The sequence below is a fragment of the Carassius carassius genome, chromosome 31, assembly GCF_963082965.1.
Source record: "Carassius carassius chromosome 31, fCarCar2.1, whole genome shotgun sequence".
NCBI classification, from domain to species: domain Eukaryota; kingdom Metazoa; phylum Chordata; class Actinopteri; order Cypriniformes; family Cyprinidae; genus Carassius; species Carassius carassius.
The window spans coordinates 6,014,362-6,035,020 of record NC_081785.1 but is presented as its reverse complement, the minus strand read 5'-3'; the positions used below and the strand labels follow the sequence as shown (position 1 = coordinate 6,035,020).

The 20,659-nt window shown below is 36.9% G+C and overlaps 2 protein-coding genes across 4 annotated transcripts; both read left to right on the top strand.

Moving 5' to 3' along the window:
* The first annotated feature begins 1,405 nt into the window (after positions 1-1,405).
* On the top strand, positions 1,406-6,562 carry LOC132112023 (potassium channel subfamily K member 13-like). The gene is made up of 2 exons (XM_059519618.1): positions 1,406-1,988; positions 3,983-6,562. The coding sequence occupies exons 1-2, from the start codon at positions 1,652-1,654 to the stop codon at positions 4,882-4,884; spliced, it is 1,239 nt and encodes a 412-aa protein (XP_059375601.1). The 5' UTR covers positions 1,406-1,651; the 3' UTR covers positions 4,885-6,562.
* Positions 6,563-8,383: 1,821 nt separating this feature from the next.
* Positions 8,384-20,030, top strand: LOC132111422 (homeobox-containing protein 1-like). 3 transcript variants are annotated; one of them, XM_059518694.1, is made up of 9 exons: positions 8,384-8,582; positions 12,663-13,199; positions 13,334-13,419; positions 13,677-13,787; positions 14,743-14,899; positions 15,639-15,721; positions 15,830-15,925; positions 16,168-16,283; positions 17,152-20,030. In XM_059518694.1, exons 2-9 carry the CDS (start codon positions 12,664-12,666, stop codon positions 17,293-17,295), a joined length of 1,329 nt encoding a protein of 442 aa, XP_059374677.1. In that variant the 5' UTR covers positions 8,384-8,582; position 12,663; the 3' UTR covers positions 17,296-20,030. The 3 variants fall into 3 exon arrangements, with proteins under 3 accessions (XP_059374677.1, XP_059374676.1, XP_059374675.1); XM_059518693.1 differs by having other exon boundaries at positions 16,165-16,283; XM_059518692.1 differs by having other exon boundaries at positions 16,162-16,283.
* Positions 20,031-20,659: the final 629 nt, after the last annotated feature.

The following is a 20,659-nucleotide window of genomic DNA, read 5'->3' as shown; positions in this document are numbered from 1 at the left end:
CCTGCAATTACTAATAATTGTCCCCATTTTGCTTTCAGAGTTTATGTATATATATATATATATATATATATATATATATATATATATATACACACGTTATATACATAAACTCTGAAAGCAAAATGGGTATATATATACACACACACGCACACATGCAGGTGTCCAAAGTTAACCATGTGTTAACATTTTACATACAATATAGTTTATTCTATCATTTAAGACCAGTCAAACTTTATTTATTTTCAACATTTTGAATAAGAAGTATATTTGTGATTGATCTTTGGTCATAAATACTGATAGACTGCTGCATTTTGCTGTTCAAAATTTCTAATGTAACTTTCATTTCTAATGATGCATTTTAATTTTAATTTCCTGAATATCAAACTCAAGTAAGTATCAGACTAGCAGCTATTTATCAATCTCAAAGGAGCATTTTATTGTATCTGACAACTGATGAAGTTACATGCAATCAGGCTACATATGTTTTATGGTTTGCGGTGCTTGGATGAGGCTTGAAAAGACATGAAGGCATCATATGGAAAGCTGTTTTAACATTTATTATTTAAAACTTACCTATCAATGTGTTTTAGAGTTGTCTCTGACATATTTTCCATTTTTTCTAGTGACTATTATTTAGGTTCATATACTTATTAGTCTAGCTTTACTAATGCTTATTTATGAAGCAGTAGTTATCTATCCATTTGGTGATCTTACATTAACTCTTATAATCTTAATTTTTTTTTTTTTTTTATAAATATATATTATGGCTAGTAAAAGTATTAACTTGAATACATGCATATATCTGATAAAGGTGTTAGTGTATATTTATTTAGAAATTGTATAAGTAGTGTGATACAACTGGAATACACACTAGACATGAATAGCTGAACCATAGCTCACTAAAGAACCTAATGGCAAAACTAGCAATGTGTCACAGTAGAACCTGTCTTTGTTGGGATAGGATTGATGCAAATGAATAGGTAGCCTACTAGTGACTGCAGTAGTTTTAGTAGTAAATTAAAAATAGATAGTAGTCACTATTTGACTCTAATAGTAAAACAAGTACCAGCAACACAAAGTGATGCGTCGGTTTTAGTGTCTAATTGTTGAAATAGCTTGCCATATGCGTCGGCTCCGAGAGTTTCGTGCAGTCGCAGGGAGCGTGCGCTTTTTGTGAGGTTTGTCTACTGAACTTGAGGCACATCGTGAATATCTCTATAGTTCTTCCGAGTTTAGCCAGTGTAAACTGTTGTGGAAAGCCTTCTTTAGTAGTTCTAGCTCGTGCACAAATTCAACGCCTGTATCCAGTATTGTCCGAGATCTCAGTCTTCCATAGCTCACACATGCAGTCACCTGATGGACGCACTAGCGAATGGAGTGGATTGAAAGAAGAGAGCTGGTGAGATGCATCACATGAGATGAGCTGAACTACTAGATCCACCCACAATCTAATCTATCAGGAGTTCAGCTGGCACTAAATCGATTCTCAAAGGATGGTATGAGCATCTCTTATCATCATTTCTCATATGCAGTGCATCTGGTGTACATGCAGCCAAAGAATAATGGAAGTTTCTTACAGATGCTTTCCCACCACCGTTAAATGTAAGATGTGGATACTTTATTACCAGTCCTGTCCAGCAGTAGTCACATAATGGCATGTAGAGGCGCGTGCTGCTGTGGCTGTGGTCCTGTGAATGAAGATAATGCGAGGTTCATTATGTTGCTGCTCCTCATCATCCTCTATCTCCTGTGCGGAGCCGCGGTCTTTTCAGCCCTGGAGCATCCCAAGGAGAGACAGGCGAAGGAAAAGTGGGCTCAGAGGTTTGAACTTTTCAGCCAAAAGTACAACCTCAACAGAAGTGATCTGGAGAGGTTCTTGAGACATTATGAAGAGGCGAACATCGCAGGAATACGGGTGGACACCCTCAGACCGCGCTGGGATTTTACTGGAGCCTTTTACTTTGTCGGTACTGTCGTGTCCACCATCGGTAAGAATGACACTTGAAATATATCTTGACTGAAAAGATTAAAAAAATATTCTTAAATCTGTTGGGTATATTATATAGTATATATCTAAATTCAATTCAATATTTGCAAATAAATGTACAACGAATATATAAAAATAAATAGTATGATATTTATGTGTGTCATACTAGTCACACTTTTCAATCCAGTGAATATGTCTTACAGCCTATACAGTATTGCCTGAAAAAAAAGTAGATTGCAAATACCTTATTGTTCTGTTAGTGGGGCATATTCTCACAGTGAAATCAGCCTATTATGGTCTTTCAACAAAGTCTAAAGAGTTTAATGAGTTTGTATATGCAAACGTATACAACCATTGCTTTAGCCAACAAATATTGTAATGAATAAATTGTGAATATTTCAAATATGTCCAAATCTTTCTTGTTGTCCCTGCATTGATGTCAGTGTGGTTTTATCATCTTAACTTGTTTACCTGAAACACAGCAAACATTAGGATAGGATCCACACACACACAAAAATCTAAATGAAGAGAGGTTTGAATTAAAAATAATATTAAAAAGCATAACCTACAGCCCTACAGTATATGTGATGCAGCTATTTATTATTTATTTACTGACTGATGCAAGTAAACCACAGGGATTGTGTAGTTACCTTGTGTTGTGATATTTTACTTTAGCATTCACATTGTTGTGTATTTATTTATTTGTGGATGTATGTGTAAATACACTTTGTCAGGATTTTTATGATTAAAATGAACATTTAGTTTAAATATATATAAAACATGCAAGAACACAATAATGTAGTGTTGTAAATTGTTACATTGTACATTAAGTGAGGTATTGGACTGTTGATGCAGGTCACTTTACCTGCATGTTATACAGTGTAAAAATTTTGAAGTGATTTTATTGTACTTAAACTGAAATTTTGCAGCTTTTGAAAGCTTTGCTTTTGGTACAATATTATACCCAACACATCAAGAACTGAGATTTATAAAGGAAGTAAAGTCAGTCCGATACATGTTCCCCTCTGTTTTCTATACATTTCAATACATAATACATTTTATTTTCTATTCTTAACAAGTTGTTAAATATTGACATTGAGGTCTTCCCTAAGACTTAATAAAGATGCTGTTCATCTAAACTGAAGTCTACAGGTAATGCAATCAAGTATGTGTTTACAAAATTTCCCAGTACCCCTTGTCTGTATTCCTCACTAATTCCAAGAAAATTTCCCAAAGGGAAAATCAACAAACACACAAATGTTAGTATTCCAACTGATTAACCGCAGACCTTTGTGGCTTATATTGTCTTCTCTTGCTGTTTTTTTTTTTTTTTCATTGCATCTCTTAGTGATCCAGTCACACTATGAAGCACCTTATATATGTAGTATCAGATGCAAAATGACTGCTTTGAGCGCAGTGGTGGCCTAATGGTTAGATAATCTGACTTGTAACCCAAAGGTTGTGGTTTTTAGTCTCGGTACTGGCAGGGATTGTAGGTGAGGGGAAGGAATGAACAGCACTCTCCTCCACCCTCAATACCACAACTAAGGTGTGACCAACTGAGCAAGGCAATGAACACCACAGCAAAAATAGCTGCCCACTGCTCCAGGTGTGTGTTCACTTGGATGTGTTAAATGCAGAGCCCTAATTCAGAGTATGGGACACCATACTTGGCCACACTTCACGTCACTTAAGAAAGCAAAGTCTTCAGAGCTGAGGATGTGAATGAGCTTGTCTTCGTAATGTCCTTCTCATGCAAAATCATCTATGAGAAGAATAATGCAAACCACTTGTTATTTGCAATTCAGTCAGTGTGACAAACTAAAAGTGGGAGATGTTTCAGAATGTGTCACCAATAGCAACACTTTTCTCCAGCTCCAAGGAAGAAGATCATATCTTGGGCGATTCAACTCAATAAACAGCCTCTGGCTTATGTTGTTTATTCCCTTATATTTGGGTATAAATTAACGTTTCTTACTCTCATATTTCCCACAGGGTTTGGAATGACCACACCAGCCACAGTCGGTGGCAAAATCTTCCTGATCTTTTATGGCCTCATTGGCTGTGCAGCCACTATTTTATTTTTTAATCTGTTTTTGGAGAGAATGATAACAGTCTTGGCTTTTGTCCTCAAATCCTGCCATGAAATCCAACGGCGACGCAAAGGAGTTTTACCTCACGACAGCAGACAAGACTCAAGCAATGCAAGGCTAAAAAGTAAAGACAGTCTTGCGGGATGGAAGCCCTCAGTGTACTGTGTGATGTTGATCCTTTGTGTGGCAGCAATAATCATTTCTTGTTGTGCTTCGGCCATGTACTCCTCGATCGAGGGATGGGAATACTTAGACTCACTCTACTTCTGCTTTGTGGCATTTAGCACCATTGGTTTCGGGGATATGGTCAGCAGCCAGAGGGCCAGTTACGAGAACCAAACAGTCTACAGAATAGCCAATTTCTTCTTTATTTTAATGGGCGTTTGCTGCATTTACTCGCTATTCAACGTCATCTCCATTGTTATCAAGCAGGTGCTCAATTGGCTCCTGAAAAGGCTCAAGATCCCATGCCTTCACTGCCCTGGGAGGTCTCTCCGGCCCCGTAGGAATGCAGTCATGCCAGCCCATGTCCGAACACGTGTTCGCAACATATCCATAGACACGGATGCAGTGAACGACAGTGAGACGGATGGACGCAGGATGTCCGGAGAAATGATCTCCATGAGAGACTTCCTGGTGGCTAATAAGGTCAACTTGGCAATCATGCAGAAACAACTCTCTGAGACTGCCAACGGCCATCCCAGGCCATGCGGGTCAACAAATAGACACAATGGATTTTCTGGTGGGGTCGGAGCCCTGGGCATAATGAATAATAGACTTGCAGAAACCAGTGTGGACAGATAAATATAACCTTTCCAAATAAAATAACACAATGGCTTTATGAAAAGCCAGAATGCACTGCCCAAAGTTTAGCAACTATTAATTTTATAATACAGATGTAGGCTCGTACATACAGTCTGTTATGTGAGTTGAATGCTGTATAGTTGAAATATCCATTGCTGGTTTAAAGGTAAAGAGAATGGAACTCAGGTCTGTTTCTAAGATTGATGTGCTGGGGGACACTTTGCTGCACAGAGTTTTGACTCAAACTCTCTCATGATTGCAGGGTTTTTTTATTTTATTTATTTTTTCTCAAGGATGTTGCAATCAGCTAGAGCACTTTGTATGACAAAAAAATAAAAAATAAGCACAGACGCTATGCTGGTAGATCTACAGTGGGGTCCAAAGTCTGAGACCAGTAGTCTGAATGTATATTCTTTTTATAACTAAATGTACATGTTATACTATAAGCATTATAATTATTACTATAATAACTGCATGAAATTTAAACTGGAAAAATTAACACGATTTTCATAATTGTTGAAATTTCATAACTATTAATTGATAATAGTGTAATAGTACTTTGCTTGTCCCTCATGGTTTTAATTACTGCAGCACTTGGATCAGATGATCCAAAGAGCATCTTAGACCTTCTGTAGAGTCACATCATCAATGTTACAAATTAACTTATTTGATCAGTGACCTAGTAGTTCTGAATCTTAAGTATTAAATAAGTTAAATATCATATATACACTAAAAATAAAAAGTTTGTTTAAAAAGAATAATCATTCAGCAAAGATGCACTAAATGTACAGTAAAAACATTTATAAACTTGCAAAATATTTCTATTTCAGATAAATGCTGTTATTTTGAACTTCAATTCATCAAGAATCTGTAAAAGGTTTATCATGATTTCCACAAAAATTTTAAGAGTGCAACTGTCTGTAACATTGATAATAACTATTTCTTGAGTTGCAACTTTACATTCTAACTGAAACAAAATTTTACATTACAGTTTTTACTGATTTTTTAAATCAAATAAATGCACCCTTAAGCACAAGTGACTTGCTTAACAAGCTTTTGAATATGCATGAATGTGGTCTGAGATTTTCATTGTGGTGTGAGACTTTGGACTTCTGTCAGCTTCTGAGCATTTCTTTTAAGGTTCTGCTGAAGAATCTAAGTGATAAAGTGATGCAAATTACATTCATCTGCCAGTAACTTGCTGTCCTTTTCACTGTGCAGGTATGTAGATATGGGCATGAGGCATAAGGTGTGACGGTTATGAGAGCCAAACAGCTCAAATGCCATCTGTTTCATGCATGACATTATACTGCAGATACTTCATAGTGTTCTAGTAGCTTTATAGAATTCATAAGTCAACACACTGATTGAATTGCTTATCAGGTATTCCAGATTATACAAACAGAAGCGCACAGAACAAAACAAACCATGTCGTCCAGAACGGTTCATGAAATATGTGCAATGCCAAAATGGGTATGATGCAGGACATCAGATCATTTTCTCCAGCACTTTGTATCTTGAGCTCTGAAATCTGCTTATTTTATTTTGAGATGAATGCTTGTACCTATGTAGAAGATGTAATGCATGTTGAATTAATAAAATATGCTTTGCCAGATTTGCTGGTAAATCTTGTAAATGTCAAAATGGGTGTGTGAATGTGTGATGAGAATTATCATTTTGAACAACATGTATCCGAGTAAGTTTCATTACGGTACATCATTTTTATTTACTTACTTTTACTAAATCTTTGTAATAATTTGGTTATAATTCTTATTAATCAATCGCAACATTCAGCGAATCACATGGCAACGCATTATATATATCAGCCCGCTCGTAACTGGCGCTACTTTCATGTCTCTCCTATTACTCCGCGGGTAAGCTCGCTCTACTTTCATTCAACAATATATCTATCTTGCATCTCAGTCATGCATCATCGTGTATTGTACTGAAAATTACTTGATAGTACTTAAGTATTAATATTACTGAAATACTATTGCAGAGTTGACAGACTGTTTTGTACATTGTAGGGGACCATTTTTTATTGCGGAAGTTTTATAATGAAAATTATAAAATAATTAAACCTCAAGCCGCACGTATTTATTTATTTGGTGATTGACAATGTCTATTGGGTGTATGAGCAGCAAAGTGAGATTACTGTTGTGCACATCAATATCTGATAATGCAGGCTGTTATTTGACTGAACAGCTGGTAAGTGAAAATCAATTTCTTTAGATTGTTAAGTGAGTCCTGACATGTCTCTGTTCTGTCACCAGAAGACTTGTGGCCCTCACCAGTTTTCACACCCACTAGTATCGATATGATTCTGCTGTCACTTCAGTGGAATCTCAGAGGTGATGTGAAAGCAAAAGCAACTCAGTGGATGTTCAACCTCTTTCCGAGCAGTAAAGAAAATAGATGTTTTCTAGCATATTCTTGTCTTCTTATTTGTTTCGAGCGCATTCTGTGCTGTCAGAATTAGTAGATCAATGCAGAAAGTCAATGATCCAAAACAGTCATATTGTTGCACGCCTAATGCACATTTCTTGCTCTGCACAATTACAAAAGTATAATCGACTCAAGAAGCCCTGGGTTATTTGGTGTGATTAGATTTTCAAACACATGCATATACATAAGTCTAGGCTACAAATGAGCTTCACTGAACTCAAAACACCCACCATGTTCATTACTGTATGGGGCCATTCAATTAAATAGGTATTTCAGCAAATACTAAACAATTATGAAACAAAACAAAACTGTAAAAATGTAAAAGGTAACAAGAATATCAAACCATTGTTTTGACCAACACTGTTTTTAAATGAAATTATAAAATTGACATATATCCTATCTTCTACTAAAGCAAGAAAATAAATGACAGATACATTTTTGGAAGCGTTATACACTTTTTTGTTATGCACTGTTGTGCACTAGGTCAATTCATGGTGATTGCTATAAATGTCCACTAGAGGGCGGTAGTATATAATAAAACTGTAAATCCCTCCTGCAGGTGTTGAAAGAAATTTAATCCAGTAGTCAAACATAACTTTTTATCTTCTTAAGTTTTTTTAAGGTCTTTCCGTCACACAAAATTAATATCTAATGAAATGCAGTCTTTCGTTAAAAGTACTATGTGGAATAAATAGTAAATATTTTTACTCTAAGGGGGGGGGGGGGGGGGCGGACTTTATCTCGTTGAAAACATAAATCTGCATGATTATCTGAATAATATATATTTTTTACATTTCAGAAAAGAAAATTAAGAAATATAAGCAGGTGATCCCATATCTGTCGGCACGTCCTCAGCGAATAAAAAGTCAGAAATGACTTTTTTTTTTTTGTCCGTGCAGCAGTTGGTGAAAAATGATCAAAGATGAAACTGTACCACATTCCACTGGATTTGTAGTCCGACGCTCGACGAACTCCCATTCAGTTTGTCTATCCGGCCCGCCGAGATGAACTACAACTCCCATGAAACCACAGCAGCGATTCTGTTATTATCAATATGGCTTCTGTCAGTCAGACAAAGGCGAATCAGTTTATGCCTTGAAATGAAATCAAATTAGGAAAAGATAGCGGCAGAGTCGGACATCGTCCTGTTTTGCTGGTTCATGTCTGGCGACGTGGATTAAAGAGACGGAAACACTGTCAGTTGAGTTGAATAAATGCAGTGGTGCACGGAGGCCCTGCACGCGCACAATCAGGTAAGTATGAGATGCCAAATTATATGAAAGGCGTCATTTATAAAATCTGACTGGAGACATGAAATGTGCTTTCACGTGCAAATGGCACTCGTGGGGAGATGAGCTCGGTTCGACCGCTGGCTCGCATGTAAAGTCGCATCTGCTCTCTTCTGTGCTGGGATAAGGCTTTAGAAAAGAAATGCCAGCAACTGTGCAACAACTGACACACTGTATTGACATTGGCGAAATCAGCTAATAGTTGTGTTGATGCTCATCTCTTTGTATTTATTATTATTATTATGACTATTGTTATTTATTTATATATTTTTATGTTTTGTTTTAACAAGGTGCTCACTGCATTATAGAGCTTTGTTATTTGGGTGTAGGGTTTGTAAATATTGGGGTAAGCTGATGTCTGGTGAAAATGGGCTTGATAGTTCATGCAAATTATTATTATTATCAATTGCAGTGATTTTTGAGTTTGGGACGTGTCAAAGTGGCCCTATTAAGACCACCCAATTTCAAAGTTGCGCTTTAAAGATAGTGTAGCTACGTTAATAGTTTTTCAATAAAGTGCATATGCATTTTACAATTAATACGGTCCATACACATTATTTTTGTCATAAACTGATCATATTAAAATGGCTTAATTTACTTGTAAATATTATAAACCCAGAGCGTTTTTTTTTTTTTTGATGTATTGTACATGTGTATCTCATAATGCTTTTTATTGTAAATGTTGCACATTACATTACATGCAATAAGATCATTTAGATGCATTTTTTGATTGACCAACCCAACAACTGCAAAAACTGCTGATGAAGCTAAAATAAAGATTATGGCTTTAGTATTTTGCACTTTTCAGCATCTATTCAACGATAACCAAAGTCGATCTGGATGTTTCTCTAGTCTTACCTTAGTCCCTTCAACCTGTTCTTAATCACCTACCTTATGATAGTTTGCATTTTGAAGTTTATAAAATAAAAGAATGTGTTTGAGCACAAATTAATTCAGTTAATGTTTTTAGATGAGGTTAAGTCTTAGCTTAGTATGCTTATGAAGCAGGGAATAGTCTTAATTTGCAGCCAACACTGGAAAAAAGCTTCTTCAGTGGATTATACAGCTTTGATGCAGTTTAGTGTGACCTAGATATTCATTTTATTTTTGTAATGTTAAGCCCACAGTTTCTGTAGATGTTTATCATTCAATTTATTTATAGGGATATAACTTTAATTGTAGCAGCACAGTGGTCATCAGGTACTACAGACAATATGTTCTGGATGTTCTCTATTTTCATTGATCAGTGGGCATGAAGGTCTAATAAATACCAGCTTACAGTTACATACAGTGGGTACGGAAAGTATTCAGATCCCCTTACATTTTTCACTCTTTGTTATATTGGAGCCATTTGCTAAAATTAAGTTCATTTTTTTTCCTCTTTAATTTACACATAGCACCCCATATTGACAGAAAAACACAGAAATGTTGACATTTTTGCACATTAAAAAAGAAAAACTGAAATATCACATGGTCCTAAGTAGGGCTGGACGATTAATCGAAAAGTAATCGAAACCAAAATTTAGAACCTCTAACCGATGTAATTTTCCCATGTCGGTTATTTTGATTATTTCCTGTTAATACTTCCCCCTTAAAAGCGTGTGTAGCCACATGATTCTGCCAGTCAGTGGCATAAAAGCAAAACACGGAGGTGAACGCCGGTTCAGGCCACTCTGCCATAAAGCCCCGACTGGTGGAGAGCTGCAGTGATGGTTGACTTTCTACAACTTTCTCCCATCTCCCAACTGCATCTCTGGAGCTCAGCCACAGTGATCTTTGGGTTCTTCTTTACCTCTCCGATAGCTCAGTTTGGCTGGACGGCCACGTCTAGGAAGGATTCTGGTCATCCCAAACATCTTCCATTTAAGGATTATGGAGGCCACTGTGCTCTTAGGAACCTTAAGTGCAGCAGAATTTTTTGTAACCTTGGCCAGATCTGTGCCTTGCCTCATTCTGTCTCTGAGCTCTTCAGGCAGTTCCTTTGACCTCATGATTCTCATTTGCTCTGACATGCACTGTGAGCTGTAAAGTCTAATATAGACAGGTGTGTGGCTTTCCTAATCAAGTCCAATCAGTATAATCAAACACAGCTGGACTCAAATGAAGGTGTAGAACCATCTCAAGGATGATCAGAAGAAATGGACAGAACCTGAGTTAAATATATGAGTGTCACAGCAAAGGGTCTGGATACTTAGGACCATGTGATATTTAAGTTTTTCTTTTTTAATAAATGTGCAAAAATGTCAACAATTCTGTGTTTTCTGTCAATATGGGGTGCTGTGTGTACATTTAGGAAAAAAAATGAACTTAAATTATTTTAGCAAATGGCTGCAATATAACAAAGAGTGAAAAGTTTAAGGGGGTCTGAATACTTTCCGTACCCACTGTATGTAATAGATCCAAGTTACTATGCAACAAATGGGCTGTAAAAAGTGTTTCAAAATGTAGAGAGTAGAAGTAAAGGAGGATTTTGACTTTTTGGAGGCTGTGCTGATTAACAGAACCAGGGGCATTAGGCCAAAATCAACTTTGATCTTGAGCTGCTGTAAAACAGATGAGTTTCCTGCAACCTCCTGCCTCAGTATTATAGGTTCATAACTATAATCTACAGATGCTTTTATGCTTCCATGCATATGTCAGATAAGACCGTGAATATGCAAATAAAAGAAACAATGAGCAACTCTAAATTCCTCTGAGCATTGATACATTATTTAAATTTGCATTTAATGCTTGATGTAGCAAGATTGCAACTCTCTTGATGATTGTTATTGTTAAAAGTAGCGATGCATTTTGCATTATTAAACAATTATTTGTGTTACCATTTTCATGTGTGCAGGCCTGTAAACTTTGTTGGTTTGTCATCAAGTAATTTCAGTAGAAGCAGTTTTGCGTGCCTGTGGTTTAACACGTCTCCATATGGGCGATTTTGATATCTTGTGTCACTGTGGTTCGGCTAGCTTATTCAAAACCAGATTTGATGTCTAAGGTGACACCTTTACATTTGGAATGTTTTGTATTCCAATATCAGGAAGCCTGGTAATATATACCTCTATGTGGCGCATGCATCAGTTGGTTATTTTATGACTTGAATTGTTCGGTTTCTACCACTAAAGGCTTGTTACAAGGTTTGTGTATTGTAAAATGAATACTGAACAAATCCTTAAAACCTCCTAGATTTATTGATGTTTTTGCTTATTTGGTGTGTCTGATCCCTCTGGATAATTAAACCTTTTGAAGGTTTTTGAGGGTGCATGGGTGAGCAGAAATCTTTTTTTATGCATTTCATGCAGCGCAGACACCAGAAGACAGTCGTACTCGCTCAACAGCAGAATTTATTCTTGAAGAACATGTCACAGGGAAGTTGAAATCTTCATTTTGTTAAAATGAGCCTCCCTGTTTTCTCGTTTGCTTGATTGCATTACACTGTGCCATATGGAATGTATATTGTGCTGGCACGAGTTTTGCATTTGCAACGTCATAAGTTGTAGCTTCCTTTTAAAACTCGAAATGAATTGAAATACGGTGTTTTACGGGATAAGCAGATGCATGTGTGTGTGGGCAACAGCCTGGCATTGAGAGCACTATTCTCAGACAAACTCCCGTATGCAGTGATTCATCCTCCGCTTCTTCACTGAAAGTAGGTTGACCGCCTCGGATGGAATTTTTCTTGGCAGTTTCCCTAAAGTTAACCTCCTTCCCCCTCCTCACGTGTCCCGACTTTCTGCTGTTTAAAGTCTATTAAAAATTTGTGGTAATGCATGCAGTGTCTTTGCCTCGACCTCAGACACGCTATGCACTTCTGTTGCAATGAGTGGTCAATAAACGTGCGGTGACTTTGACATTTTCTTGGAAAAATAATGCTTCAGTTAGAGCTCCACTGCTTTTCCTAGATAAAAACAGGTTTTTGTTTTTTTTTTTAGTTTAGACTGTTATTATGACTTTTATACACTATGCAGCCACGTGTCACCATTTATCATCATGAGTTTAAGGATTTCCTCCAACATCAATTCTCTAATGCAGCAGGTCTGTCTCTTTTGTTGGCAGAATGTCCCATTACACAGATGAGCCTCGTTTTACCATTGAGCAGATCGACTTGCTGCAGCGGCTACGTCGGAGCGGCATGACAAAGCAAGAGATCTTGAACGCGCTGGACACCCTCGACCGGCTAGACCGCGAGCACGTGGAGAAGTTCGGCCACCGGCACTCCCACGGCGGAAATGGGGCAGCCGGCGTCAATCACGGCAACGCCACCACCTCTTCAAACTCCTGCACTACCTCCTCTAACAACCTCACAGCCTCTTCTTCAACAACATCTACAGCCACGCAGACGGGATACCGTGGCAATGGCCTCTCTCCATCCCCTAGCAACATCTATGACACCTCCCCGCCCCCGAGTGTCCCCACCCCCGTGCCAGTAGTAGCACCCATAGTCCAAAATGGACGGGACAGCCTCGCCTCTATGCCCAATGGTAAGCTCTCACCGCCCCGCTTCGCTGTTAGCAACACCTCCTCGCGGGCCTTCGCTTTCGAGCACCCAGATGAGGACGTGGACATTGATGATAAAGTCGAGGAGCTCATGAGGTGAGTGGGAAACCATCACAATAGGACAATTCTCATTCAGAATGATTAAATGGTTCTTTAAGAAATGTTCCCAAAAATAGTGTTGATGTTTTTCATTTTGATGTCTCTCTCTCTCTCTCTCTCTGTTGTTGTAGAATGGACAGTGCTATAATTAAAGAAGAGATTAAAGCCTTCTTGGGGAACCGGCGAATATCACAGGCAGTAGTTGCCCAAGTTACAGGTTAGACTGCTCTTGCATTTTGTTTTCCAAAATAAATAACAAATATATTGTGATTTATGCTATGACATTGATATATTATTTCCCTATTATTTAGAGACCCATTATGTTCCTTCAAGCTACATTCCAGTAACATTTATACAGAAATGTCATCTGTATGGCTGCTTTTTATTACAGTTGTGGGATTTGTCATGGCATGCCTTCGAGAGGCATATGCAAGTCAGTTTTTGCCCTTATAAGCTGTGTGTGGTTGTCTGCAGGTATCAGTCAGAGCCGGATCTCTCATTGGCTGCTCCAGCAGGGCTCAGACCTCAGCGAGCAGAAGAAAAGAGCCTTCTATCGCTGGTACCAACTAGAGAAAACTACACCTGGTAACAGCCAACCCCAGAGTCCTTTACCCATGTAGCACCTCCAACAACTTTCAACAAATTAAACTCAAAATGATTACTTTTTCATTTTGTACATTATAATGTTTTGATGCATAAATTCTGTTTTAAAATGATTGATTTAGTTCACTAAGATCTGGAGTACCATATGGGATTTCAATGGGTATATCATAATATCTATCGAAGTAGCAAGTAATATCAATACAGTGCTGCTTTGCACATTGCATATATTTTATTTTATTATATATTGGGTAAATCAAGAAGAGCAGTGAGACTTTTCATAATGTTTGATTTCACAAGTTGCCATATGTTTGATTTATTGTGTTGTTTTGTCATTTGATACTGTTATTTTCATTTTCTTTTATATTGAATTTTGTATGTTTAATATACTTTAAATGTGACATTAACTGGTGCTTAATATAAACCTTAAAAGCATAGCTCCCCAAAAAATGAAAATTGTCATAATTTACTCACCATCAAGTTGTAGTATGGAAAAACAATGTGGAAGTCAATGGCTACCGTTAACTGTTTGTTTAGCAACACTCTTCAAAATATTCTCTCTTGTGTTCAATAGAAAAAAAATATAAATCATACAGGTTTGGAATAACTTGAGGCTGATTAAATGATGACGGAAATTCATTTTTGGGTGAACTATACAGCATTAAATAGCCCTGGCAAAAAAGGAATACATTGTTTATTTGTGTTTGTCTGTATTAGTTTGACACGAGTCTTTCATCTCAGATTATTTGGGCTGATCTGAGGAAAGATATCAGACATTGAGTGAATAGATTAGAAGGTCAGGCGCCGGTTTTCTCATTAAAATTTGCTTCCGTATTCAGTGAAAAGGCTTTGGTCTACCGGAAAGTCTTTCCTCAGAAGCACACAGACTGTCACCTTTATGACACTTCATCTCAGATGACACGTCATGTTTGTGTACCAGGTGCGACTCTAGCGATGCGGCCCACCCCGATGGCCCTGGAGGACATTGTGGAGTGGCGTCAAACCCCTCCTCCCATTAGCAGCACCCAGGGCAGCTTCCGTCTGCGGCGTGGCAGCCGCTTCACCTGGAGGAAAGAGTGTCTGGCAGTGATGGAGAGGTGAGAGGATGTGTGTGAAGTGTCTGATTGCTCAGGACAAGTCATTTTAGGTCATTCCAGGATAATGACCTTTTTATTTTGTAACAGTGATCTTTGAGGTAACACTTCACAAGAAGATTCCATTTAGTTAACTACATTAGTGAACAAACAATGGAAAATAATTCTAAATCATTTTGGATATTAATGTTTATTAATAAGTTTATTGTGTTCTTGTGGCCCAGTGGTAGAGCATTGCATTAGCAGTACAAAAGGTTGTGGGTTTGATTCCCAGGGAACACACATACGGGTAAAAAAATAAAATTGTATAGCCTGAATGCACTGTAAGTCGCTTTGGATAAATGTAAAGTTAATACAGTAATACAATTAAAAGTTTAGTTATTTGTTAACATTATTTAATGGACCTGAGTTGACGTGAGCTTAAAATGAACATTATTTTTATTAAATGAACTTTGACAGAGATTAGTAAATACTGTAAGGAATGCTTATCATTCATTCATTTTAGTGAATCCATTTTAGTGAATAAATTATAGTATACTGTAAACACATTTTGCTGTGGCATCATAACTGTTATCAAGAATTGTGAAATTTCACTGATACTGATATTGATTATTGAAATGTTGGTATTGTGACAAGCTAGACTGAATAAAGTCATAATGCAAATATACATTTAAAGCTATAAAAATGTGTCATAAAATGGTTATCTGCCTCACGTTATGTTTATTGTATGTTTTCGCACAAGTTATTTCAATGACAACCAGTACCCCGATGAAGCCAAACGAGAGGAAATTGCCAATGCCTGCAATGCAGTTATTCAGAAACCAGGTAGGATGTTTAACACAACCTCCATAGAGAAGATGAATGCATGTGTAAATGCGGTTACTTATCGTGGCCCCAGACGTTATTGATGAGCTCTGCTGTGATTTGATTAAGGGAAGAAGCTTTCAGATCTTGAGAGGGTCACGTCTCTGAAAGTTTACAACTGGTTTGCCAACAGACGGAAGGAAATTAAGAGAAGAGCCAACATAGGTAATGTTGAAGCCCTCTGGGGACAGACAAAGCTCAAATTTCACGCAACAATGCATTTTGAATATGGACAATGTGATTATTTCCATTGCATTGTTATCGCCAAGCTGCAGCTGTTTCATTCAAAATGTGCATTCGTCAGAAATATTGAATTTACAGAAAAATGCCTTTCAGAAAACTCATGTTGGGTATATCCTAATGGGCTCAGATATGTTATGGCAAGGTCTGTTTTTTCTAAGAAGCAGCAATCCTGGAGAGTCATGGGATTGATGTCCAAAGCCCGGGAGGACATTCCAACAGTGATGAGATCGATGGAAATGACTACGGTGAGCCAGTACCTGCTGACCATGTTTTGGGAATGGTAAGGTTTACTATTATGTATTTATAGATTTTTATTTTTATGAATCAACCTTTCAAACATATTTTATCTATATTTAAAAAAAAAATTAATAAATTGAATTGACTAATACCAATTAGCTAATAATTATTGTCATGTCGTTATGGCTGATAATGATAATCACTAACTGGCCAATATTAAAATTCTATACTAATTTGAAAAAAAAAAATCCTATATAAAATATAGGATATTAAAATAGAAACCATTATTTTATATTGTTATAATGTTTTGCCAGATTACTGTTTTTTTCTGTATTTTTGGTCAAATAAATGCAGCCTTGATGAACATAGGAAACTCCTTTAAAAAAACATTAAAAATCATTCTAATCCCGAACTTTTGAATGGTAGTGAGTGTGTGTGTGTGTGTGTGTGTGTGTATATGTATATATAATATATATATTAGTATGCAAAACATTTTTTGATAGTATACAGTATGGTTCATATATATTTTATCACATATTAATTAAATATTCCGGCTATAGCTTATAATTATTATGTTATGGCTGATTATCATTAAATGATCAATATTTAAATTTTATGCTGTTTTGTAAATAAAATAAATCACTTTAAATGTTGCTTATGAATTTAGGTACATCTAAATTTGAAAATGGGGGAAGTGAACATGCACAATTAAATATCCAACACCAGCCAACATAAATCAAAAAAATTAAGCTAAAAAATCAGCCAGTAACCAAACTGGTACCAATATACCATGAGTTGTATGAACTATGTCATGCCTCTTTGTCCTTTAATGACACAAAGTCATTCAAACAGGTTTGAGAGGCAAAAGCAGAGGGCTTCAGAACAATGTCTGGTTCTCTGCTTTCTTATAGGATGACAACACCGGCCCAAATGAACACCAGGACCCCATAGCTTTGGCAGTGGAGATGGCCGCTGTCAATCACAGCATCCTGGCACTTGCGAGGCAGGGCGGAGCCACCAGTGACATCAAAACAGAGGTGCTGGACGACGAGTGAGAATCCGCCCTTTGACGTGGAGCATGGAGGGAAGCCGAAGAAGAAATGTGGGGTTACGCAATTAAAGCCAAACAGATTGTGCGAGAACTATGATTATGAGGAATATGGCCAGGTCGTGGATGACCAAAGTGAATGCGGAGGTTATAAAGACTGTTAACCCAACATTCCCCCCTTCCACCTCTCTCCTACGTGTGACGCCTCAATAGTCTTTTTATTAATTCCGTTCTCCTACACGCAGCAGGTTGGAGAGGCACTGAGATTAAACTGTTAACCAAACACGTTCGCTAAAAACTTCATGCGACATATCACCCTGCCATCTCACACCAGGATAGTGAATTTTGCCTCTGTTTTTCCTTCTTTCAGGAAGTCTTCTTTGCAGGATACAAGAGGTCAGTATCATACTTAATGCTCACTGCCTCAGTCTCTCCAGGGAAAGTGTGTTGGGAAGCATATTCTCTCTCACTTCTTAACTTATGTATGTGCAGTCCAGCGTTGATGAAATTGCGTTTAAACTTGTGTTTTAAACTACAGTACAGTTTAGTCACCAGGGTCTAAAGTTAACACTTGCCTACCACTAAATGTGTACCTGCAGCTTTGCCAAAGTCTGCTTCGCCAAGCAGTAGCAGACTAGAAAATAAAAAAAAGGCTAGTTGGTCCTGCTGAGAAGTGCAAAATAGTTACATGATTCAAAATAGTCTCTTAAGGAAGTCTTGAACGTTTATTTTTGGCGGTCTACGTTAAACGTGTTTTTGCATTCAAAAACAGCTCTTGGTTTGGACATGGTTTTAAAAACGTTTTAAACTTTTATGCTTAAATAACGTTGTTTTAAAAGTTATTTTAACTTCATATGTTGTCTTAAAAATGGCTGAGACACTCAAAAAACATTGCAATACACAGTGCAACAGCCAAAGACATCTTTCTGAATGTGTATAGCGGTAGTGACGGTGTTTAAACAAGGTGAATTTGAAAACTCCTCTCCTATGAGTTTCACCATGCAAAATGTCTTATAGCTAATGTGTAGCATGCTAATTAAAGCATCACCACTTATATACCTAAACTAAAAGCAAAATATAATAACATAAATTAAATAATTGGTTGTTAGAGGAGAAGCTGTAACTCATAACTAAACATATTACTATCTTAAAGGAGAAGTTCACCCAAACATTTAAATTTGCTGAAAATGTACTCCATCCGAGATATAGATGGTTGTTTCTTCGTCAGAACAGATTTGGAAAATTTTGCAACACATCACTTGCTCACCAATGGATATTCTGCAGTAAATGGGTGCCGTCAGAATGAAAGTCCAAACAGCTGATAAAAACATCACAATAATCCATAAGTAATCCACACAACTACTCCATCAATTAATGTCTTAAAAAGCGAAAGCAGCATGATAGTAAGAAACGTATACATAAGGTATTTTTAACTTTGAAGCAATTCTAAATTTCTCCAAATCTGTTCGGATGAATAAACAAACACATCTTCATCTCAGATGGCCTGAGAGTGAGTACATTTTCAGCAAATTTCATTTCATTTTTGTGTGAACTGTTCCTTTAAGAGCGTCATCCCTGGCAGTCGCTAATCAATGGTATCTTTTGCAATTTGCACATTTTGTCACTAAATTTAGTTGTCACTGTGACAAGAATAGTTTAAGTAAAACAAAGTGCAGTTTTATGAGCAGTATGAAATACTTTGTCATAAAATTGGCTAAATGTTAATTCTGGACCCTGGTTTTCAGTGTAAATGTTGCATAGGACTGTTTTTGCAGTACCATAACCGGCCTGCTGGCTTCAGCAATTATGTATTGCACTTTTAATTACTAGCGGCAGCTTATTTATGTTCCTGTCGCTACACAACTGTGCATCTCTGCAGGGAGGCGTCGAAGGCTGTCAGGAATCTGAAGCCTACTCGTGAAGATTGTGCCATTATATTTCAGCATTAGCAGACTAGCTCTTCTGCAGGCCTCTCTAAAAGCAATCAGACAAAAGCCGTTTATTTGAACGTTTATAACCTCAAAGTGTTCTACTCCGCCAATAACTGTGCGAACGTTTCAGCAGCACGCGGCTGGAAAGTGTTGTAGCATTGGGAATTTCTTTGTCTCTCAGCGAATGGGAAAACACTTGACAATTAGGGTGACGACGTTCCCTTACAAAAAACCTGTTGGTGTTTGCCCATGTGTCCAAATAATGTTTTTTTTTCTGGAAAGTAATTATATCTAAAGTCCCCTCGATGGGGATTAATAACCATTATTTCTGAAATTAAAGTGGATTTAACCACTCTAATAATTATCCCATGTAATTGCTTGTTTGTTTTTTTTGTTGAATATTCACAAAATGTCACTTTAAGAGGGAGGGTTATGGTGCTTTGGGTTCTTAACCCCAACATACATACATATATATTCATAAGGTACTATTTCAATGAAAGAAAATGGACTAATTCAGGTGATTTTTATTTGTGCTTCAGAATTGAAATATGGTGCTTGTTTTAAAAAAGGAGATACTAACCACATTCCCTCTTCCACCTTTTACAGTCTTTCTCTTTGCCTTTTAGGAAGCTGCTTTCTGTGTGTAATGCACATCCTGGCAGTCACAAATAAGCTTTTTTTTTTACGTATCACAATAGCTATCGGATGACAAACCTGTGAAAAGTATCAGCTGCTTCAAAAGTTCTTTCAGAATGTCTGAAATACCATTTCAACTCATCAACATACCTTTGTTCCTATTGAGCGTAAGATTTCAGTCAAACGAGATTTTTGAACATGAGCTTCAGCCTTAATGCAAGTATTTATAAGCACTTAAATTACAGAATGTGTAAAATCTATTGACAAGTCGTTTCTGTGAAAATTAACTGTTGATGACGCTGTTTAAGTTAACGTTATGGTAATATTCCTGGATACTAGGGATGTAACGATTCACTCAACACACGATTCATTATTTTTTTTTTTTTTTTTACAAAATGAGATTTAAGACAAATGTGTCATTTTATTATTGCTTGGACAAAATGCTGCATGTTTCTTTGTGAAATTGAAATTTAACACTACGATAATATACTTATATAGCACTTCCATATCATTGCTCTTTTGTTGGTTCTGATTGCTTCTATTCTCCTCATTTCTAAGTCGCTTTGGATAAAAGCGTCTGCTAAATTACAAAATTTAAATATAATGTAAATGTCAATAACAAAACAACATTTTTAATCTAAAAACAGCACTGGACTTATGAACTTTAATATGCATTATACAGAGACAAGATGAAAAAAAAAAAAGACCATCTAAACTTTTCTAAAGACAGTAAGTTCCCCGTAGAAATACATTCATATAAACTGCTACCCCTAATTGAATCGCAATTTGTTTGGCATCTGAGCC

Bases quoted from the DNA above. Each gene is read 5' to 3' on its own strand.
- LOC132112023 (XM_059519618.1), top strand. From the start codon at position 1,652: ATGGCATGTAGAGGCGCGTGCTGCTGTGGCTGTGGTCCTGTGAATGAA. The intron at 1,989-3,982 runs GTAAGAATGACA...TATTTCCCACAG, and splicing joins TACTGTCGTGTCCACCATCG to GGTTTGGAATGACCACACCA.
- LOC132111422 (XM_059518692.1), top strand. From the start codon at position 12,664: ATGTCCCATTACACAGATGAGCCTCGTTTTACCATTGAGCAGATCGAC. The intron at 13,200-13,333 runs GTGAGTGGGAAA...CTGTTGTTGTAG, and splicing joins AAAGTCGAGGAGCTCATGAG to AATGGACAGTGCTATAATTA. The intron at 14,900-15,638 runs GTGAGAGGATGT...TTTTCGCACAAG, and splicing joins TGTCTGGCAGTGATGGAGAG to TTATTTCAATGACAACCAGT.